Raw genomic sequence first — 19,659 nt, 5'->3', positions numbered from 1 at the left:
TGGATAATTGAATGTGGATTCAATGAGGCCAGAACACATTGTTGTGAATGGATGAATACTCTCTCCACCTGTCACTTTGGTCTTAGTCATCACACACTTGAACTAGCAGCTTGTCAGGTGACCAACAGCAGATGGAGATCATACTCTATTGCCATTCCTGCAGTTCCCAGATGTGAAACGTAGAATATTCTGCTGGATTTGAACCACTGAATTTTCATTGAATAAAGTGAAATAAAATGGACTGAAAATTGCCTGTCGAATATTACAGGTGGTATTTTTAGACAGACTGAATATTTATTGATATGAAGTTTGGATGGTGAATATGGATTATTGAATTTTTAATAATGAAACTGTGTATGATTGAAACAGCTTAAATATACAAACATGTTGAATTTCATGCAAGTCCTGAAAATACAATTCTTACTTTAAGATGTTAATGCAATGCATTTTTTTAATTAGTGCTATTCAACAAACTTTTCTGTTTCAAAGACATTTGTCATTATTTTACGGTCATACTTTCAGAGCTAGCCGATGATTTTATCTTTGTAAAATTTATATGCATATTCCCTTAGATTCACTTTCACACATACTTGAACATTTTATTTATATTTATTAAACTGATTACTTGCAGAACTGTTTTGTGATTTACCACACTAAAAGTATTCATGCAGTGATTTATTACATAGAAAATACACAAATATTGTAAATATTTATCTTAACCTCTACAGAGAATGTGTGAATCATATTTTATGTTTATAAATGATTATATATTGGTAACTATTATGATTAAAGATGAGATTAACATCGATTGTAGATTATATGTAATCATCTCCATTAATTATCAACACACACTTAATGGCTGAAGATCCATTGAAATCTTGTGTAGTCAGACGTAGAGCAGTGATAATAGTGATTTGTCATGATTAAATCTCCAGCAGAAGAAAGCAAAGCAGCAATATGATCAGAGAAGCAGTAGTCCTGGAGCTGGAACTGCAGACTATGTCCACACACTCACTAGAAGAGGAGAAGATGAACATCATTAATGCAATAGAGAAATACTAACGTAACTGCATATAAAATCACGTCACAAACAAATGAGTCGCTGTTTGAATCACTCAAATCCTGTTTACCAGCCCTATTTACGGTTATTTCTGGTCATAAAGCAATGCTGTGTCATGTTGGGACGGCACTTGATGAATCAGTTTAATCTAATGTTGTATTCTCACCGTTCAGTGTGTCCTGCTGGTGTAGCTGTAGTTGAGATCGGCTGAGCTGTGGAAGATGCTCTGAGAAACAAACAAAAATACTCTTAGGTTTTATCATCACATGCAAACGCTTCCAGTTTCATTCTAATGTCTGTATATCATTATATATCTTTACTTTCATTAAAGGCTTTGAGAATCTTTCCTGTTATCACTGATAATGTTGAAATCTAAAGTGATTGTAACTTTATGTGAAACTCTTCATGTAAACGTTCAGGTTAAATCCTACATTTTCCTTTCAGTTCTAAGAAAGACTTTTGCCTTTAAAGAATGAGAGCTTAGAAGATAAGAAGTGTTCTGGGTGGTTGCTATGATGTTGCTAGGCGATTGCTAGGGTGTTCTGGGTGGTTGCTAAGGTGTTCTGGTTGGTAGCTATGGTGTTGCTAGGCAGTTTGTAATTGTCACAGATAGTTACTATGGAGTTTAATAGAGTTCTTAGCATGTTTTAGCCTGATTCAGCATTTAGTTAATCACTATTAGCATGTAGCTATTCACTGCTAGCATGTCTCTACGATGTTCTGATGCAGAGATATAGGTGTGGCAAGGGGGGTGTGGTTCAGCGAAGTCTGCAGCGGGAGAGAGTGACAGGAGACGCACGGTGAGTGAGTGGATTGAGCGCAAATAACAAACACCTGTCTCTTGTTTCAGTAATTGGCGTGGAGAGAGTATTTAACGCCAGGAGAAACAGGAGCGAGCGAGAGAGAGAAGGACTACTGACTGCTGGACTCCAGAGTGACTGAAGCTGCCTGTTGGAGTGATTTTTATGTTTTCACATTTGACCGTATTGTGCCTGTCTGCACACCTTTTGTTTATGTTTTGCTGAATAAAAAGCAGTCAGTAGTTAAGTCGACCCTGTCCTCTTCCTTCCTTATTACGAACATTGTTACAATAGGTCTAACTGAACGGTTGCTAGGGTACTCTGTTTGGTTGCTAGGGTGTCAGATTAATTATATCTGAGTCAGATTAATAAGTGAATTATGAGCGTGGTGCTTCACCTGCTCTCTGTTTCGTTCATCAGTTTCAAACAGCAGCGTTACAGATGTGAATATATTCACTCAGTACATCATGTTCTCCTACATTATTTCTCAATAAAGTGTTTATTTTTAATGTTTCTGATGTGTTTGTGTTCATCAGAGGTTTAGAGGATGTTCACCTCACAGCACATGGTTCCTGATGGACACTTGAGTCAGCAGAAGTGTTGAAGTTCTTCACGGTCACTTTAGGGCAGGATAGAGAGTCCTTCTGAAGCAGACCTAAGATATCTGGATCGGCACACGACATTTATAGAGGAGAGACACAATGGAAATCTCATTCCTGCCCATCATCATTCTCATGACGCCCAGTTTGATCTTGATACAGCAGCTAAACTCGTTCTCTGAGGTTCCTTCACAAATCATACCTTGAAAGTCGAGGAGAAATATGATGTCACCACCCTTGATGAACTCTCTTCGAGTGAGATCATCTTTTGTCAGGAGCATAAGAGTGGAAAATCTAAATAGATCCACAAACACAGTCTCATTGTTGATGTTGGTTTGAGATCCAGTGATTCGAGGATTATCCCAGAAATACTTGCCACCTGTGAGAACAAAACATGACTGTTAAAAGAACCTTAAAAGCTCCAGATAATAACTTTGATTCTCATCAAGTAAAATGTTGCATATAAACACATGAAATATGACAGAAAATAATCAGATTTAATTAAAGATCTAACCTAAAGTCACATTAGGGTCAGTGGTGACGCTTTGCTCGAAGGACATGCGCTTCTGTATGTGTGGATTCTGGTCGAGGATCTGGACGGTTATTTGTCTCCATGGACAAGGCCACTGCAGCTGATGATCATATGCACCAGATACCAAAGAAACAAACATTGCAAGTTGATTTCCTGATAAAATTAACCCAGCCACAAAGCGATAACCATCACTGGAGTAATACAGTGGACTCGACCAAAAGCCAAACCCACTGTTCAGTTCCTTCTCAAAGTCTCTCATCTGCCATGTGAGAAAAGGACACTCGGTCTCTGAAACATTGATATCATCCAGTGAGAATCCTCCACGGGAGTTTCCAGCTCCTTTACGGCCTTCAAACACAACTTGGAAAGAAGTATTTGCGTTCAGTGGCACATGATGCAGCTTCCAGTAGTTCCCAGGGGTTTCTGCAAGAGACGAAGCGGTCAGTAAGACTGAAATACAGGTCTGTGTGACGATATGAATAGACAGACCTGTGATCTGATCCATCAGTCTGAGAGATCCTCTGCTGTCAGACTCGTTCTGGAACTCTCGGATCCAGATGTTGAGCTGGTCAGACTCGTTTCCGCTGTGATAGTAGTAGAACTGTAGGCACTGGACTTTGCAGTCTCTTGTCGGGGTCAGTGTCCTGCTCTCCAGTCGGGCTGCGTCCCCCTGGTTTCTGCCCCCAGTGCTGAAGTGCATGAAAGAAGACGACCCTGCAGGCATGAAAACAGCTGTGAGGTTTGAGGAACTGGGAGGGACAGAGACTGGGACTGTGGACGGAAGTGAAGATCTCACCGTTCTGCTTTCTGCTCAAGTAGGTGTGGTCAGTCACATTGACGCCACTCACTGATTTCAGTCTCTTCCAGCCTTCATCAGCAGCAGAACAGACTCTCATCTGACACAGAGATTCATCATCAAAACTACAGTGGTCGAGGAAAGAGACGGAGGAATCTGAAATAAAGACAAACAAACTACAGTTTCCATTCATCACGATGATCCTTGATCTCCCTGCCATCAGAGATCGGTCCAGGTGAGATATTCAACAAGTGCAGGTTCATTTCAGTCTCACACTGAATCCACAAATGAAAGAGAAACAAAACATTAAAGGCCACAAATGAAAGCTGTCAAATACTCACTGCACTTATAGAGTTTGTTGAGCTCAATCACATCAGATTCACTCATTTCCATCAGTTGTCCGATCACTTCCTGAAACTCAGATTGTTTGGTGGTGATCGTGGGTCCACTACCGTTGCTGAAGGCGTTTTTATCAAAATGCATGACAGAGTAATAATCATACGGGGTGATGGACACGATCTCACTGGATTTATTGAAATAACCCTCAAACCCTGAAAAGAAACACTCTTGCAGTTATTAATGTGATTGTTCATATTTCCTGTAAGCGCTCTTTAGTGACATTGACACTCAGTTTGTACAGCAGATTACTACAATATAAATGAATAATGAAATGATGTGTCAACCTTTGGTGATGTTTTGATAGTTGATTGTCACATAATCATCTCTGTCATCTCTCGTGTGCTCATGGGAGAATCCCAGTGCATGGAGAAACTGGTGCTCAACAATGCCTTTTCTTCCACAGTCTTCTCCGATGGAAAGAGTCTGTGCTCCAGGAGACGATGAGCGTCCAATAAACGACCAACACCTGTGAGATCAGTCAGAGATACCAGAGTCATTCTACGAAACGGTGCCATTTCCACTTTGCACTTTTCAAAATTTTCATTAAGAGCAAACTTTTTTTTAAACAAACATACAACTTGAAAGATATGTTAATCCTCCAAAAAACACATTTTCCCACCTCAGGCACAAAATCTTTATTAATATTATCCTTTTTATTCAGGCAAGACAGCCATTCTTGTACCACCCCATCACGGACAATATGTATGCCACTGGAGTAGTAAAACAAGAGATAGATTTTTAAAATCTAATGTTTTCCTAATAGTAAAATGTCCCTTTTTTGGAAACCATCAATAGAAAGTCTGTCATTTTTTTTTTTTTTTTTTTCTTAGATTTTTAATCTTGAAATATGAATCTGACCTTTCAATGGCCTCATTGTTTGTACTGAAATAATTAATTCACTGAAAAAATACAAATAAAGTTAAATTTATCTGATCAGTCCACAGAACAAGAACATAATTCAACATTAATTTATGTACTATTTCATTTTCTTTCCATAAACTTTTAACAAAATGACCCTGTGACAGGGTGGTAAATGTGACAGGGTGGTAAATGATGTGACGGGGTGGTATGGACAAAGTGTTTCTCTATATGATCTGCTGGTTTTAAACTTTAAAAACTGGGGGAGGGGAGACATTCAAATTGAGTAAAAAGTGTGTGAGTGATATGAGTGAATTAATGAACCAAACAGTGTTGCCAAGTCTGCGTTTTTCCCGCAAAATTGGGCTAGGCTACTTTTCCACTGTTGCCGCGGGTTGTTTTTCCTGTCCACGGGTTGAAGCGAGCCCAAAAAACATGCTATTTAGCCCTTGGAATGCACATTTTACCACGAGAACCTTGCCAAAAAGAAAAAGTTTTACCCCCAAGAATGTGATTTTTATCGAGGGACATTTTGGGATGAAATTTACCACCCCGTCACATACCACCCCGTCACAAAAACGTGACGGGGTGGTAAATTTCATCACAAAATGTCTGCAAATCTCCCATGTGATCAAGTTTCTCACCTAGCATACAGGTCCTTCTCAAAAAATTAGCATATTGTGATAAAAGTTCATTATTTTCCATAATGTAATGATAAAAATTAAACTTTCATATATTTTAGATTCATTGCACACCAACTGAAATATTTCAGGTCTTTTATTGTTTTAATACTGATGATTTTGGCATACAGCTCATGAAAACCCAAAATTCCTATCTCAAAAAATTAGCATATCATGAAAAGGTTCTCTAAACGAGCTATTAACCTAATCATCTGAATCAACTAATTAACTCTAAACACCTGCAAAAGATTCCTGAGGCTTTTAAAAACTCCCAGCCTGGTTCATTACTCAAAACCGCAATCATGGGTAAGACTGCCGACCTGACTGCTGTCCAGAAGGCCATCATTGACACCCTCAAGCGAGAGGGTAAGACACAGAAAGAAATTTCTGAACGAATAGGCTGTTCCCAGAGTGCTGTATCAAGGCACCTCAGTGGGAAGTCTGTGGGAAGGAAAAGTGTGGCAAAAACGCTGCACAACGAGAAGAGGTGACCGGACCCTGAGGAAGATTGTGGAGAAGGACCGATTCCAGACCTTGGGGGACCTGCGGAAGCAGTGGACTGAGTCTGGAGTAGAAACATCCAGAGCCACCGTGCACAGGCGTGTGCAGGAAATGGGCTACAGGTGCCGCATTCCCCAGGTCAAGCCACTTTTGAACCAGAAACAGCGGCAGAAGCGCCTGACCTGGGCTACAGAGAAGCAGCACTGGACTGTTGCTCAGTTTTGCATGTCATTCGGAAATCAAGGTGCCAGAGTCTGGAGGAAGACTGGGGAGAAGGAAATGCCAAAATGCCTGAAGTCCAGTGTCAAGTACCCACAGTCAGTGATGGTCTGGGGTGCCATGTCAGCTGCTGGTGTTGGTCCACTGTGTTTTATCAAGGGCAGGGTCAATGCAGCTAGCTATCAGGAGATTTTATGGTATTACTGTGCTCAATTGGCCTGCCAACTCTCCTGACCTGAACCCCATAGAGAATCTGTGGGATATTGTGAAGAGAAAGTTGAGAGACGCAAGACCCAACACTCTGGATGAGCTTAAGGCCGCTATCGAAGCATCCTGGGCCTCCATAACACCTCAGCAGTGCCACAGGCTGATTGCCTCCATGCCACGCCGCATTGAAGCAGTCATTTCTGCAAAAGGATTCCCGACCAAGTATTGAGTGCATAACTGAACATAATTATTTGAAGGTTGACTTTTTTTGTATTAAAAACACTTTTCTTTTATTGGTTGGATGAAATATGCAAATTTTTTTCATGAGCTGTATGCCAAAATCATCAGTATTAAAACAATAAAAGACCTGAAATATTTCAGTTGGTGTGCAATGAATCTAAAATATATGAAAGTTTAATTTTTATCATTACATTATGGAAAATAATGAACTTTATCACAATATGCTAATTTTTTGAGAAGGACCTGTACATGCATTCAATCTGAAATTTAATTTTCTTTGGATTAATAATGTGAAAAAATGAATAAAAAACAGTTTTCCCTATCTATTTTGCGTGACGGGGTGGTAAGGTTAAGCTTGACGGGCCCTGCCTAACATGAAAAAGCAACAAATAAACAATGTAAAAAAAATGTACATAGTTGCTTTCTTTTGTTCTTGGTGGCTATAAGGCTCAAATGATGTCACTTAGGCTTTGTGATGTCATTTAAAGGAACAGAGCATTATTTATAGATAAAACAAGTTAGTGCGACGGGGTGGTAAATCAAACTGAGGGACGTGCACAAATCATAAAATATTTACAAAAAAAAAAAAAGGTTTATTGTGAATAAGTATATCTTGTGTAAACAGGGACACACATATAATCCTGAAAATAGTATATGTTTGAAAAAAATATATGACTTATTTGGTGATATTTTAGATGCAAATGTCACGTTGGTTAACACGGACATGTGAAATTGGCTATATAATAATGAAAATTAATTAAAAATAGTATGCTAATCTTCAAAAAAAAGCATTTTATCATATATCATGTGTGACAAGTCTCCCGAGCTCTCATCAGTGTCGCCCTGGAAACAAACAAGGATCACCTGCCTGCACTTAGCACGGGCCGGACCGTCTCAGCTGCAGGAGATCAACGCAACCCATAAAAAGCCGCACAGTGAAACACCAGGTTGAGCTTTACACTCCATGCAGCGAGAGGCTAACTTCTCTCTCTTTCTTATCCAGACAGCAGCTGGTGACGGTCCGTGAACTCCACACTGTTGACACCGCCACACGCTACACGGGATACACACGAGACGGAAGCACCGCGCACCTGCACCTCTTCACTCCGGTTGTTCACTGCTTTGTCACAATAAATAACCACCCTCCAGGGGTTTGTTTCATCAATCATTTGTTGTGTGATTCTTCGCCCCGCGACACTGGTGGAGAATGCGGGCATTGCAGTGAAGAATCACACACAAATTCAACATTTCTCAAGATCTTTTTTTTCCCTCTGTTTTCTCACGCAGACAGCGAACCCCGGAAAAAAAAAAAAAAAAAGGCGGCGCTCCTCCCCGGCATGGAAGATCTACTCAAGGGCTTAACAGAAGTGAGTGCACGACAACAACAACTCACCGAACACCTGGCAGCCCGCCAGGCGAAGTTTGAAGAGGAACTCGCCGCTCTCCGCCTCAGCCCCGCTCAGCATGTTCCGCTGCCTGACCCCCGCGTCCGCGCCACACAGTTGCTCCCGAAATTAACCAACCATGACGATGTAGAGTTATTTCTGCAGATGTTCGAGACTACGGCGGCTCGAGAAAGTTGGCGAAAGCGCGAGTGGGCACAGGTTCTGGGACCTTTGCTAACTGGTGAGGCACAACGAGCTTATTTTTCTCTCTCTACAGAAGACGCGGATGATTATGATGTGTTAAAAAAAGAAATCCTCGGCCGCCTCGGGCTGTCCGCCGTGTCGGCGGCCCAATTGTTTCATGAATGGGAGTTCAAGCCCCGCCGCCCAGCTCGCGCCCAGGCCGCGGAATTGTTAAGGCTTGCCCGGTACTGGCTGCTCGAGGGCTCACCTACGGCGGGTCAGGTGGCGGAGCGCGTCACCGTGGACCGAATGCTAAGGGCCCTCCCGGCGGGCGGTCGGAATGACGAATCCAACCACCATCGCTGAGCTTGTTGAGGCCATAGAACTGGCGGAGACGGCCATGCACCGTGAGCCCGGGGAGCGAGCGCCGCTTTTCCCTCGGAGGGTGGTCCAGGAGCGACGCACGCCGGAAGGTACCCCACGCACAGTACACAGGCCAGCGGCTCCCGGCCTAGCCGATGAACCGATGCCCACAGAGGAACCGGCCCCGCCTACACGTGCCTGGCTGGCTGGGTGCAGTGTACATCAAGAGGTACCCCACGATGCGCCACGAGTGGATATAAAAGTTAATGGTCGTGCTGTCCAAGCCATCCTCGACTCCGGAAGCTCGGTCAGTCTGGTGAAATCTGATGTCCTGCCTCCGCAGAAAAACTCCAAGGCCCAACTTCCCATTACCTGCGTACATGGTGATACTCGTCACGTCCCGGCCCGCCGAGTGACGATTTCCGCCAGCCCCGGAGCGTGGCCAGTGGAAGTGGGCATTGTAAAGGATCTACCCCTCCCTGTGCTTCTCGGACGAGACTGGCCGGGCTTCGAGGAACTGCTGCGCGCATCCACTCGGCCACCCAGCCAGGCCGGGAGCCGCCGTCGCGAGCGCCGTCGTCAGAGAAAACCAACCCAGACCACGCTGTTGACGACGGATAGCGGGAGAGATGGTGAGTCTCCTTCTCAAGCTTCTAACGTGTTCTTTGATGTGTTTCAACAGGTCCAGAGAGGGGGCTCGTTCGCGAAGGCCCAGCGCGAAGATGACAGACTGAAAAACTGTTGGTCTCAGGTCCGAACGCTGGAGGGCCAAACGCATCAGCCAGCACCCCATCCTCTCCCGCACTTCATTGTGAAAAACGGCCTGTTGTACTGTGTCGCCCAGCGTCGGGGGGAGGTGAAGGAGCTTCTCGTGGTGCCAACGCCCAAAGTTGAGATGGTCATAGAGCTAGCTCACAGCCATCCAATGGCCGGCCACCTGAGGACTGCCAACACCATCCAACGCATCCGGGATCGTTTCCACTGGCCAGGTTTGGATGGAGACGTGAAACGGTTCTGCCAAGCCTGTCCGACCTGCCAGCGAACCGCACCACGAGCGCCTCCCCCCTGTCCGCTCATTCCACTTCCCATCATTGGGGTACCTTTCGAGCGAATTGGAATGGACCTGGTGGGGCCGTTGCCTAAGTCTGCTCGGGGACACGAACACATCCTGGTAATCGTCGATTACGCCACCCGGTATCCAGAGGCCGTCCCCCTTCGGAAGGCCACGGCAAAGAACATCGCCCACGAGCTCTTCCTGCTCTACTCCCGTGTCGGCATCCCAGCAGAGATACTGACGGACCAAGGGACCCCCTTCATGTCCCGGCTGATGGCTGACCTCTGCCGGCTGCTGCGAGTCAAACAGCTCCGAACCACCGTCTACCATCCACAGACGGACGGTCTCGTGGAACGTTTCAACCAAACCCTGAAACAGATGTTGAAACGTGTAGCCGCTGAAGACAGGCGCGACTGGGACTTAATTCCCCTACGTTCTCTTCGGAATCCGAGAAGTCCCTCAAGCCTCTACAGGATTCACTCCTTTCGAACTGTTATTCGGACGACAGCCACGAGGTCTGCTCGACGTGGCCCGAGAAGCCTGGGAACAGCAGCAGCCGGCACCTCTCCGCTCCGCCGTCGAACACGTGAGGGAAATGCGTGAGCGGATCGAGAGGGTCATGCCATTGGTCCGGGAACACCTCATGAAGGCGCAACAGTCCCAACAGCAGCTATACAACCGGGCGGCGCAGCCACGACAGTTCCGACCGGGGGATCGAGTCATGGTGCTGGTCCCCACATCCGCGTGCAAGTTCCTCGCAACCTGGCAAGGCCCATTCACCGCTGTAGAGCGGGTGGGTCCCGTAAACTACCGGCTACGTCAGCCGGGGAAGCGGCGCGAAGAACAATTGTACCACGTCAACCTGCTGAAGAGGTGGGTGGGGACCCCGGAACAGCTCACCGCGCTAGCCTCCATTGATCCCCTGGTCATGGACGTCGGGGATCATCTGGCCGCCGCCCAGAAGACGGAGCTGAATCATCTGGTCCGTCAGTTCTCCGATGTGTTCTCCTCGCGCCCTGGGCAGACCAACGTCATCCAACATGACATTCGCACGTCGCCCGGAGTCATCGTGAGGCAGCGGCCCTATCGGGTCCCAGAGGCTCGGAGACAGGCCATCGAGAAGGAGATAAATGAGATGCTGAAGTTAGGGGTGATTGAACCATCACGCAGCGCCTGGTCCAGCCCCATCGTTATGGTACCAAAGCCGGATGGCACCCTCCGTTTCTGTAACGACTTCCGCCGTCTCAACGAGGTCTCGGAGTTTGATGGATACCCAATGCCCCGTGTCGACGAATTACTGGAACGGCTGGGGAGGGCCCGGTATATCACGACTCTCGACCTCACAAAAGGCTACTGGCAAATTCCCCTGACCGATTCCGCCAAAGAAAAGACCGCCTTCTCTACGCCCAGTGGGCACTGGCAATACCGGACCCTCCCCTTCGGCCTGCATGGGGCACCGGCAACGTTCCAGCGAATGATGGACATCATTCTGCGTCCGCACCAAGTATATGCAGCAGCTTACCTCGACGATGTCGTTATTCACTCCGAGACCTGGCACGACCACCTGGAGCGGCTACGGAGGGTGCTCCTGGACCTCCGGCGGGCTGGACTGACCGCCAACCCCCGGAAGTGTCATCTTGCCCTCGCCGAGGCTCAGTACTTAGGTTTCCAGGTGGGTAGAGGACTGATTCAGCCCCAGCAAAAGAAGGTTGACGCCATCAGGACAGCACCCCGCCCGGAGACTAAGACTCAGGTACGAGCTTTTTTGGGGTTGGCGGGATATTATCGCTGTTTTATCCCTAACTTCTCTTCCTTAGCATCTCCCCTGACAGACCTGACCCAGAAGGGGCAGCCAGAGAAGGTGAAGTGGGGCAACACGTTGGAGAAGACCTTCAAAGATATCAAGAACGCCTTAACCACTGAACCGGTCTTAAAGGCGCCCGATTTCAACTGCCCCTTCCTGTTACAGACAGACGCCTCGAACACCGGTCTAGGGGCGGTCCTCTCCCAAGTCCAGGAGGGTGAGGAACACCCCATCACCTACATCAGCCGTAAGCTGACCCCGGCCGAAACGAAGTATGCGGCCGTAGAGAAGGATGGCTATTAAAATGGGCAGTCCTGGAGCTCCGCTACTATCTGCTGGGACGCTGCTTCACGCTGTTGACTGACCATGCGGCACTCCAGTGGATGGCCCGCGCTAAAGACACCAACGCCAGAGTGACGCGGTGGTTCCTAGCGCTCCAGGACTTCCACTTCCCGGTGGAACATCGGGCCGGGACGGCCAACGCCAACGCCGACGGACTCTCCAGGCTGTGGTCAGCTTACGCAGGTCTGTCAGGGCGCACTCCCCGCCCACCCCTATGTTCCCCAATGTATATTTCTAACTTTCGTTCCAGGAATAGTGCGACGCTTGGGGGGGGGGGGGGAGTGTGACAAGTCTCCCAAGCTCTCATCAGCGTCGCCCTGGAAACAAACAAGGATCACCTGCCTGCACTTAGCACGGGCCGGACCGTCTCAGCTGCAGGAGATCAACGCAACCCATAAAAAGCCGCACAGTGAAACACCAGGTTGAGCTTTACACTCCATGCAGCGAGACGCTAACTTCTCTCTCTTTCTTATCCAGACAGCAGCTGGTGACGGTCCGGAAACTCCACACTGTTGACACCGCCACACGCTACACGGGATACACACGAGACGGAAGCACCGCGCACCTGCACCTCTTCACTCCGGTTGTTCACTGCTTTGTCACAATAAATAACCACCCTCCGAGGGTTTGTTTCATCAATCATTTGTTGTGTGATTCTTCGCCCCGCGACACATGTTAAAAAGAACACTTGAATTAATGACCTTAAGCTTTGGAAACAGACTTTGGGACATTTTTTGTGTCTTATGCATCTGATCAAACGTTGCGGACCCAAATGGCACCCGTTTGACCAGCAGGCACGTGCACACAAAGACATAAAAGGGGGCTTGAGCCCATGCTCTTTTGATTCCTCGAGAAAGTGCCCTTTTTTCGGGGTGTTTTTTTTTTTTTTTTTTTTTTTTTTATAATTGCATATATATTCCTGTTTATGCATAGCTTCCCTTTCAAAAAATATATTTATTGAATAATAATTTAAAAAAAAATAAATAAATACTATATATGAGGTAGGCTTTGTCGAGTTCTGTCAAGTTTTTGCTGCTGGCTGAAAACTTGTGACAACTATGCCCGGGAAAATACAACTGCTGTCTGGCGATGAGAAACGAAAAAGAAAAAAGCCTTAGATGGATCCATCCTGTGCATTTCTTTCAGGTAGTCAATGTATGTTCACAAACATGTGAAATTTGTGAATCTATTGTGAAACTATTTAAGGGTGAGATTATTTATAAGTTTAACGCTGCGTTAATAGTTTGACCACCAGCAACGCATCTGCCTAATTTGATAGGATACTAATGTAATTTCAATTATTTTAATGTGCTGCTTTTTGAACCATATTCTTGTTGAAGAAATTACAGTGACTGTAGCATTTCTATCAAAAAAAAAAAAAAAAAGTGACCAAATATTATTATTTAACTAATAATATATTTTTAATTATGATGGTTGGCTTTGATCGTGCTGTGCTGTGTAACAACAAAAATCAGCAGGCTTTTGGCGCCCTCTGCAGACATTTGTTATAATATATAATGTATTTATAACATTTCAGGGAAAAAACTCTGTTGATGTGTTTAAATATGCAGATTAGCTTGTTTTGGTTAATTTAGAAGAAATCTATAGATGCAAACAGACGGATGGTAGAAGGCTTAAAACAATCATTATCTAAATGTCAAGGGTTAGGGTTAATTTTTCTTTCCATTAGAGTAAAATAAGACATTAAAGCAAAAATAGACCAAAATCTTAAAACCTAGTGAATACTAAAGAAGACCATGTTCTCTGTGTGAACTGATTATTCTGTAGAAATCTGTGGAGTATAAAACAATTGCGTGAGTTTGAGTGATTTAAAATAAATTGGTAAGGAAGTCAGAGTTGTCTTAATATATTTAACATTTTATTATTTTTTAAAATAAATAATTATGAGAAGTGCCCTTTTTTTCCACTTGAGCCCCTGCCCCCCAAAATGTCTGTGCACGTCCCTGGAGAGCAGCATGCATGATATAACTACAGAAATAATAAAAACTGTGCATTTTATTTGATCAACATTTCATTTCCAGATATAATCTGTGTTTAAGGAAAAGTGTCCAAACTTTTGACTGGTGAATAATAACTCAAATATGTTACTCTACAGATTCAGTATGGCATATAGACCACATCAGAAGAGTCTAGAATATATCACTAACCCTTCACGACTCTCCACAGAGATGTAAAACTCTTCTGCTTCTCTGGGCTTAAAGTCAATACATGATTTCAGTCTGAACTGCTCGAAGGCTCTCAAAATGACTCCTCTACGGTTCAGACCTGTAAACACAAACCAAACTCAGTGGAAAACAATAGAAGAGTTACACTCAGTATTTAAACGTTGACTGAAAAGAAAGAGAGAGATCTGAAATCTTACTGAGATTTTGACTCAGCTCGTAGGGGACGGGAATATCCCAGTACTGAATCTCTTTCTCTTCCCTAGACTTTAAAGCAGATCATGAAAGTCTCCTGATCTTATATATACAGTATATAGACTTACCTGCATTTATATATTCAGACTTACCTTCATGATGTCTCCTTCTGTGAGATTTAAACCTGATAAACCTAATAGAGAGTTCAGTTCACAGTAAATATGCTTGAAGAATAATTTATAAACAAAAAATAGATAAAGTTATCTTAATGCTTACGTAAATGTATTTGAGTGATTGAGTGATTGAGAAAATATAATAGCTTTACCTTTGTTTATATCTGGAATGCTCTTCCATTTCTCCCCAATGGCTTTGAGAAAATGATATTGAAGTCAACAAAAGACACAGAGAGGGAATGAGCTTGAGTTCAACATGTAACTTTAGTGAAACCGTATGAAAGTACGATGATAAACGAGTGATCTCATCATCAGGCAGTAATGAGCAGATGAAAACACTGGAAACATATTACAATAACTTTATAACAGATTAATGTGACTGTGCTGTACTTACCATATGGCTCCTGAGAACATGAGAAATGAACAAAGACATGAAGAAAAAACAATTTAGACTAAAAAATCATCATCTGTACATGACTTTAACAACAGCTCTATTGAGACAGTAACTGTTTCTCATGTGGACGACTGTAAAAATAAACTTTCATGACACCTCAGTGATTAAACTCAGGAACGAATGAATGTTTGTTGGGGAGGCCTGATCAGCTCTTAAACTGGCCTCTGTCTTTTTCTTTTTTTGTAAAAAAAAAAAAAAAAACATTGTTTAAAAATGACTGTATTGCTTGCTTAAAATGAATCCAAAGTATGCAGAAATGAACATTTATTAATGTGTTTAATAAAAGAACATTTATTAACAAGTTTAATTCATAATAATGAAACAATAAACATTTAAGTTGCTTATTAATAAATTTTCACCTTTTGATTATTATTGTTGCCTCTAATAATTAGTCTGATTTTTTATTTCAGGCCTATTTTTGGTTCATTTTAAGACAGCCATATAGTTAGTTGTGTTAAAAAAACAACTTCCCAGCACGTTGGGCAAACAATTAACCCCATCCGCTGGGTTTGTCCAGTTTCAACCCAGCATTTTTTAGAGTGTGGAACCAATTATTATTTTTTATTAGGGTGAAGAACATTCTAAAACAATGTAACAGAACTCTTTATTTTCCCACAGTAAAGAACCTTTTGTGTTATGGAAAGGTTCCATGGATTTTAAATGTTTAACCACAGAAGAGTGTAGGCTACACAAATCAACTACTATGTACGCTGATTTTTCAATAAATATAACAACAATATTTATGTTTTGAAAACTAAAAGTAAGTATTGCGGTAGAACAATAATGTAAACAGCAGAATTTAAAAGATACAGACGTTGAGATACTGTTTTTGAAACATTAACAAAAGTACTCTAGTGCTGTTATAGCATACTCTAGCTCTTTGACTTTGAATACGAACTTTGCTTTTACTTCAGTATTGGTAGTCTGCTCCCGACGCGATGTCATTCATTACGCACAAATTTAAAGTATCTATCAGTCTGAACGCGTTGACGGCACTCGTGTTCGTTTAAACTCATAAACTGTGATCATGATTCAATGACTTAAAGCCAGCCAGCTGCAGAAAAGTTGCATTTTCGTAAGTTTTTTTAATGTATTTAGAAGGTGGGACCCACTTTGATACGGTGACAATAGTTGGTTTCATTACAGGTGAGAGTCACTGTGAATTCATTTATATCCAATGGAAAAAGAGCCTAGTATTTTGCTTGGGGATGTTACGGTAGTGGAGGCAGGAGGCTCCTCCTCCATGCCCAAGGCCCTAGGCAACTGCCTGCTCTGCCTATAGGTAGCGCCGACCCTGTGTCTGTCCTTGATACCCATTTACGTGAGGAGTTGCTTCATTTGTGATGTTCATACTGCCATTTCTGCCCAGTTCATTTTTATGGTTATTTGCTTTCTTTTTGATTTATTGCAGGAGCTGGGTCCCACGGGTGGCTTGATCTCCTTCATCATGTGTGGTGTTCACTTTGAGTGTTTGATAGTGTGATTAGAAATGTGCTCTTGTGCACCAAACTCTACCTTGATTCCTGCCGTTGGGAGCCTCAGCCCTGCTGGTATTATTCAGTTTTTGTTTTACATATACATACATAATTACTACCTCAAGTTGGTTTGTTTTATCTGTTTCTTTTTGTAATTTGTGTTCTTTTGTTTGAAGTGGGGTTTCAAGTGTCTTTTTTGTGATTCAGTGTTCAGTATTTTTAAACTATTCTTGTATTAAACATTTGTATTTTTACACTTTCCTCATGTCTCTTGCCTAACTTAATGAGGGAACCGAACCTGCTTTATTACTCAATTTTTGAGTGGTTTGAGTATTTTCCCTCAGGGTGGCGTAGTCTGATTTTCTTACTAGTGAACAAAAACTTGGGCTTGTGTCTTAAAATTGCACCGCCCCGCCACACTTGGAATAATACGACTAATTTCATATTTAATTTAATAATGGGAAAATAATATCCTATTATATAATTATTTAAATTCCCCGTTTAATAGGAAGCAAGACACGCTATAGTTGAAATTATGTTTCTTGGATTTTTACCTCAAAATGTTTTAATTTTAAAACTGGAGATTATCGGAAATAAGTCAATGCAGACTCTTATTTACATGAGGTAAACTTAAAGCTGTTTGGTTTATTGTTACGTCCTCGGACGTATGTAATATTCTACTGTGATTAGTGGTTTTTTTTTGTTTTGTTTTGTTTTTTTCGAGTTTCTTTCTCATCTCTGCTCCAGGTTCCGGCTTCTAATTGTCTGGGAAAGTGGATTGGCTCCTCGCTTCTGCGCAATGAAAAGGAGGCGCGGCTCTGTGTGTGTGTTCTGCCGGGAGAACGCGTTGTTGTCAGCGTTCCTCCGGCCTGTTGTGGAGTGATCTTTAGTGCTCCAGCTTGTTGTATGCCTTGCGACTCGGTTGACCCACTGTTTTTCCCACCATATCTTTCTTGGTTATTTTCTTATGTCGGTATTAAGGTAATCTGTAAACGTCACCATCCAGTAGGAGCTCGTTTTATTTGACTAAAATGTGTCGGTATTAAAAGGTAATCTGAAAATAGAGTTACGCCACATTTGTTGGGAGTGGGCATCTATTTTTGTTTAGAATTTTCTCCTGGTTTTGAGCAGATAGGGAGACAGGGAAGTTTGATGTATTTTTGTTAATTTTTTCTTTGTTAGGTAAGGTAGATTATTAAAAATAGTTAGTTTCTGTTTTGTTTGTTGTTTTGGTTTATGCCCATTCCTGAACCCAATAGTGGATGGAAAACAAAAAAACTGCTAAGCTCCTACAATAAACACAAATCTTTCCATACGTGACGTTCTTTTATGTTACTCCTCCACTCCTAGACTGGGACGTAACATTATATTTTAATGTAAATTTTAAAAAATACATTGGACATATTTCTGCCACAATAACGGCCCATCTCAAGTGTTTACATGCTTTCTTCTGTTTGTTCTCAACAGCTCCTCTTGCTGAGGTGGAGGATTTAGTTTCTTGTAAATACTTTCCAGCATTTCCATCATACAGTGAATTTTGTATTGACTTCTTCTTGTAAACTCAGAGATGGATTCAGACGGCAGTTAAATTACCACATGATCTTGGTGTTTGTCAGAAAACAGCAGGTAATTCGGTCAGGGATTTTAACACAGGTGTGTGAGGAAAAACACTGACATTCTGGATTCAGACGGCAATAAAATCACAGATTATTGAAAATACCTTACGACCCCATGAGAAACAATTAGTGTCTGATCAGGGCTAAAGACAACATGTACAGAGACTGTCCACGATCTAACTTACCAAAGGTAATGCGTAACCAAGAGCCAAAGCCAAGCTCAGCAGAAGAAAAGCACACAAATGCATTGTCACTGGAAATCACCATCAACACATTTGATTCATAAAGTTTCATCTTATCACTTATTAACCTGAAAGCAATTTCAATTAAATGTAACAATATAGAAGACCATTAACTCAGGAACTGAAAGAGGGATACGTACCAGTTTCCAGTCACTAATGAGACTTAATGTGTTTGAATGTGAAGTGAGAGTGCCTTATAATCTTCATTAGTCCTGCAGCACCGCCTAAAATCCACCCTGAAACTGACTGGAAAAACCAGCTAAATTGCGAAATCAACATAACAGAAATGTCTGTTTATTTGCTCATTTCAGATTTCAGACTCCTGCATCCATATTTAATATTTATATATTTTATCTGTTGTAAAATCGCTGTAAACCACAGCTTCACAGGGCTTGATTGTTGGTTTGTTTGCTTTTATCCTTTCATTACTTCCATTACTTTATGCTTATAATATAATATAATGTAATTTAATATAATATAATATAATATAATATATGTCTGCCTCATACTGTGATCAGATTACACTCGCTGGTGTCTGAAAGTGAGTTTTGAGCTGAGAAAATGGTTTAAAATGCTTTAAAAGCTCTGAAATTCAACATGTAAGATGAGTGAACGCTCTTTTACTCCTTTATTGTGCATTATTGAGCGGTCTGACTTTTACTTCTTAAATGAGCAACAACACACAAGTTTTCAAAGCAAGCGTCATGCAGGAGTAAAGCAGAAGCAGCAGTGATTAATGATTGTGTTTCTGCAGCAGCAGCAAGAGCTTTATGTAGTTGATCTGAGAATATCGTGATATAGGCATTCACACGTTTAGACATTCAATATTGTCCTCAAATCCTCCAGCAGTGATTTTTTTTTTCATTGTCTTCATTTGCGGGCTGATTTCAGATGTACCCTGTGGCGAGGGGGGCGTGGTTCAGCGGAGTCTGCAGCCGGAGAGAGAGTCAGGAGACGCATGGTGAGTGAGTGGGTTAAATGTAAATCACGAACACCTGTTTCTCATTCCAGTAATTGGCGCGGAGACCGGATAAAACACCAGGAGAAGCAGGAGTGTGTGAGAGAGAGAGGGACTGCTGACTGGGACGCTGATTGTGACATGCTGGAGTGAAGCCCTATCGTGGATTGTTTATTTTGTTTGTTGTGCGTTGCACAGACTTTTGTTGGACATTTCTAGTACTTGAAAGCTCAGTCAGCAGTCAAAAGCCGACCCTTGTCCTCTTCCTTCCCTACGAACTCTGAAACGTACTACATACCCATAGGAAAGAAAAATCAAAAGTGAGATCTCTTTAACTTCTC

The 19,659-nt window shown here is 42.8% G+C and overlaps 1 protein-coding gene across 1 annotated transcript; it reads right to left on the bottom strand.

Moving 5' to 3' along the window:
* Nucleotides 1–362: 362 nt before the first annotated feature.
* Nucleotides 363–18,493, bottom strand: LOC125246280 (meprin A subunit beta-like). Its single transcript, XM_048157222.1, has 15 exons — nucleotides 18,304–18,493; nucleotides 14,968–14,977; nucleotides 14,726–14,767; nucleotides 14,553–14,593; nucleotides 14,406–14,472; nucleotides 14,191–14,308; nucleotides 4,471–4,652; nucleotides 4,129–4,338; nucleotides 3,788–3,943; nucleotides 3,481–3,705; nucleotides 2,974–3,414; nucleotides 2,662–2,838; nucleotides 2,416–2,524; nucleotides 1,227–1,286; nucleotides 363–1,014 (listed from the first exon to the last, which is right to left on the bottom strand). The coding sequence occupies exons 1-15, from the start codon at nucleotides 18,364–18,366 to the stop codon at nucleotides 924–926; spliced, it is 1,992 nt and encodes a 663-aa protein (XP_048013179.1). The 5' UTR covers nucleotides 18,367–18,493; the 3' UTR covers nucleotides 363–923.
* Between the last annotated feature and the right edge of the window lie 1,166 nt (nucleotides 18,494–19,659).

The sequence above is a fragment of the Megalobrama amblycephala genome, linkage group LG14 (assembly GCF_018812025.1).
Source record: "Megalobrama amblycephala isolate DHTTF-2021 linkage group LG14, ASM1881202v1, whole genome shotgun sequence".
Classification (NCBI taxonomy): Eukaryota; Metazoa; Chordata; class Actinopteri; order Cypriniformes; family Xenocyprididae; genus Megalobrama; species Megalobrama amblycephala.
The sequence above is the reverse complement of the archived record's forward strand: the minus strand, read 5'-3'. Positions and strand labels throughout refer to the sequence as shown.

Bases quoted from the DNA above. Each gene is read 5' to 3' on its own strand.
- LOC125246280 (XM_048157222.1), bottom strand. From the start codon at position 18,366: ATGCATTTGTGTGCTTTTCTTCTGCTGAGCTTGGCTTTGGCTCTTGGT. The intron at 14,594-14,725 runs GTAAAGCTATTA...ACTCTCTATTAG, and splicing joins CATTCCAGATATAAACAAAG to GTTTATCAGGTTTAAATCTC. The intron at 3,415-3,480 runs GTCTGTCTATTC...CGTCTCTTGCAG, and splicing joins ACTGATGGATCAGATCACAG to AAACCCCTGGGAACTACTGG.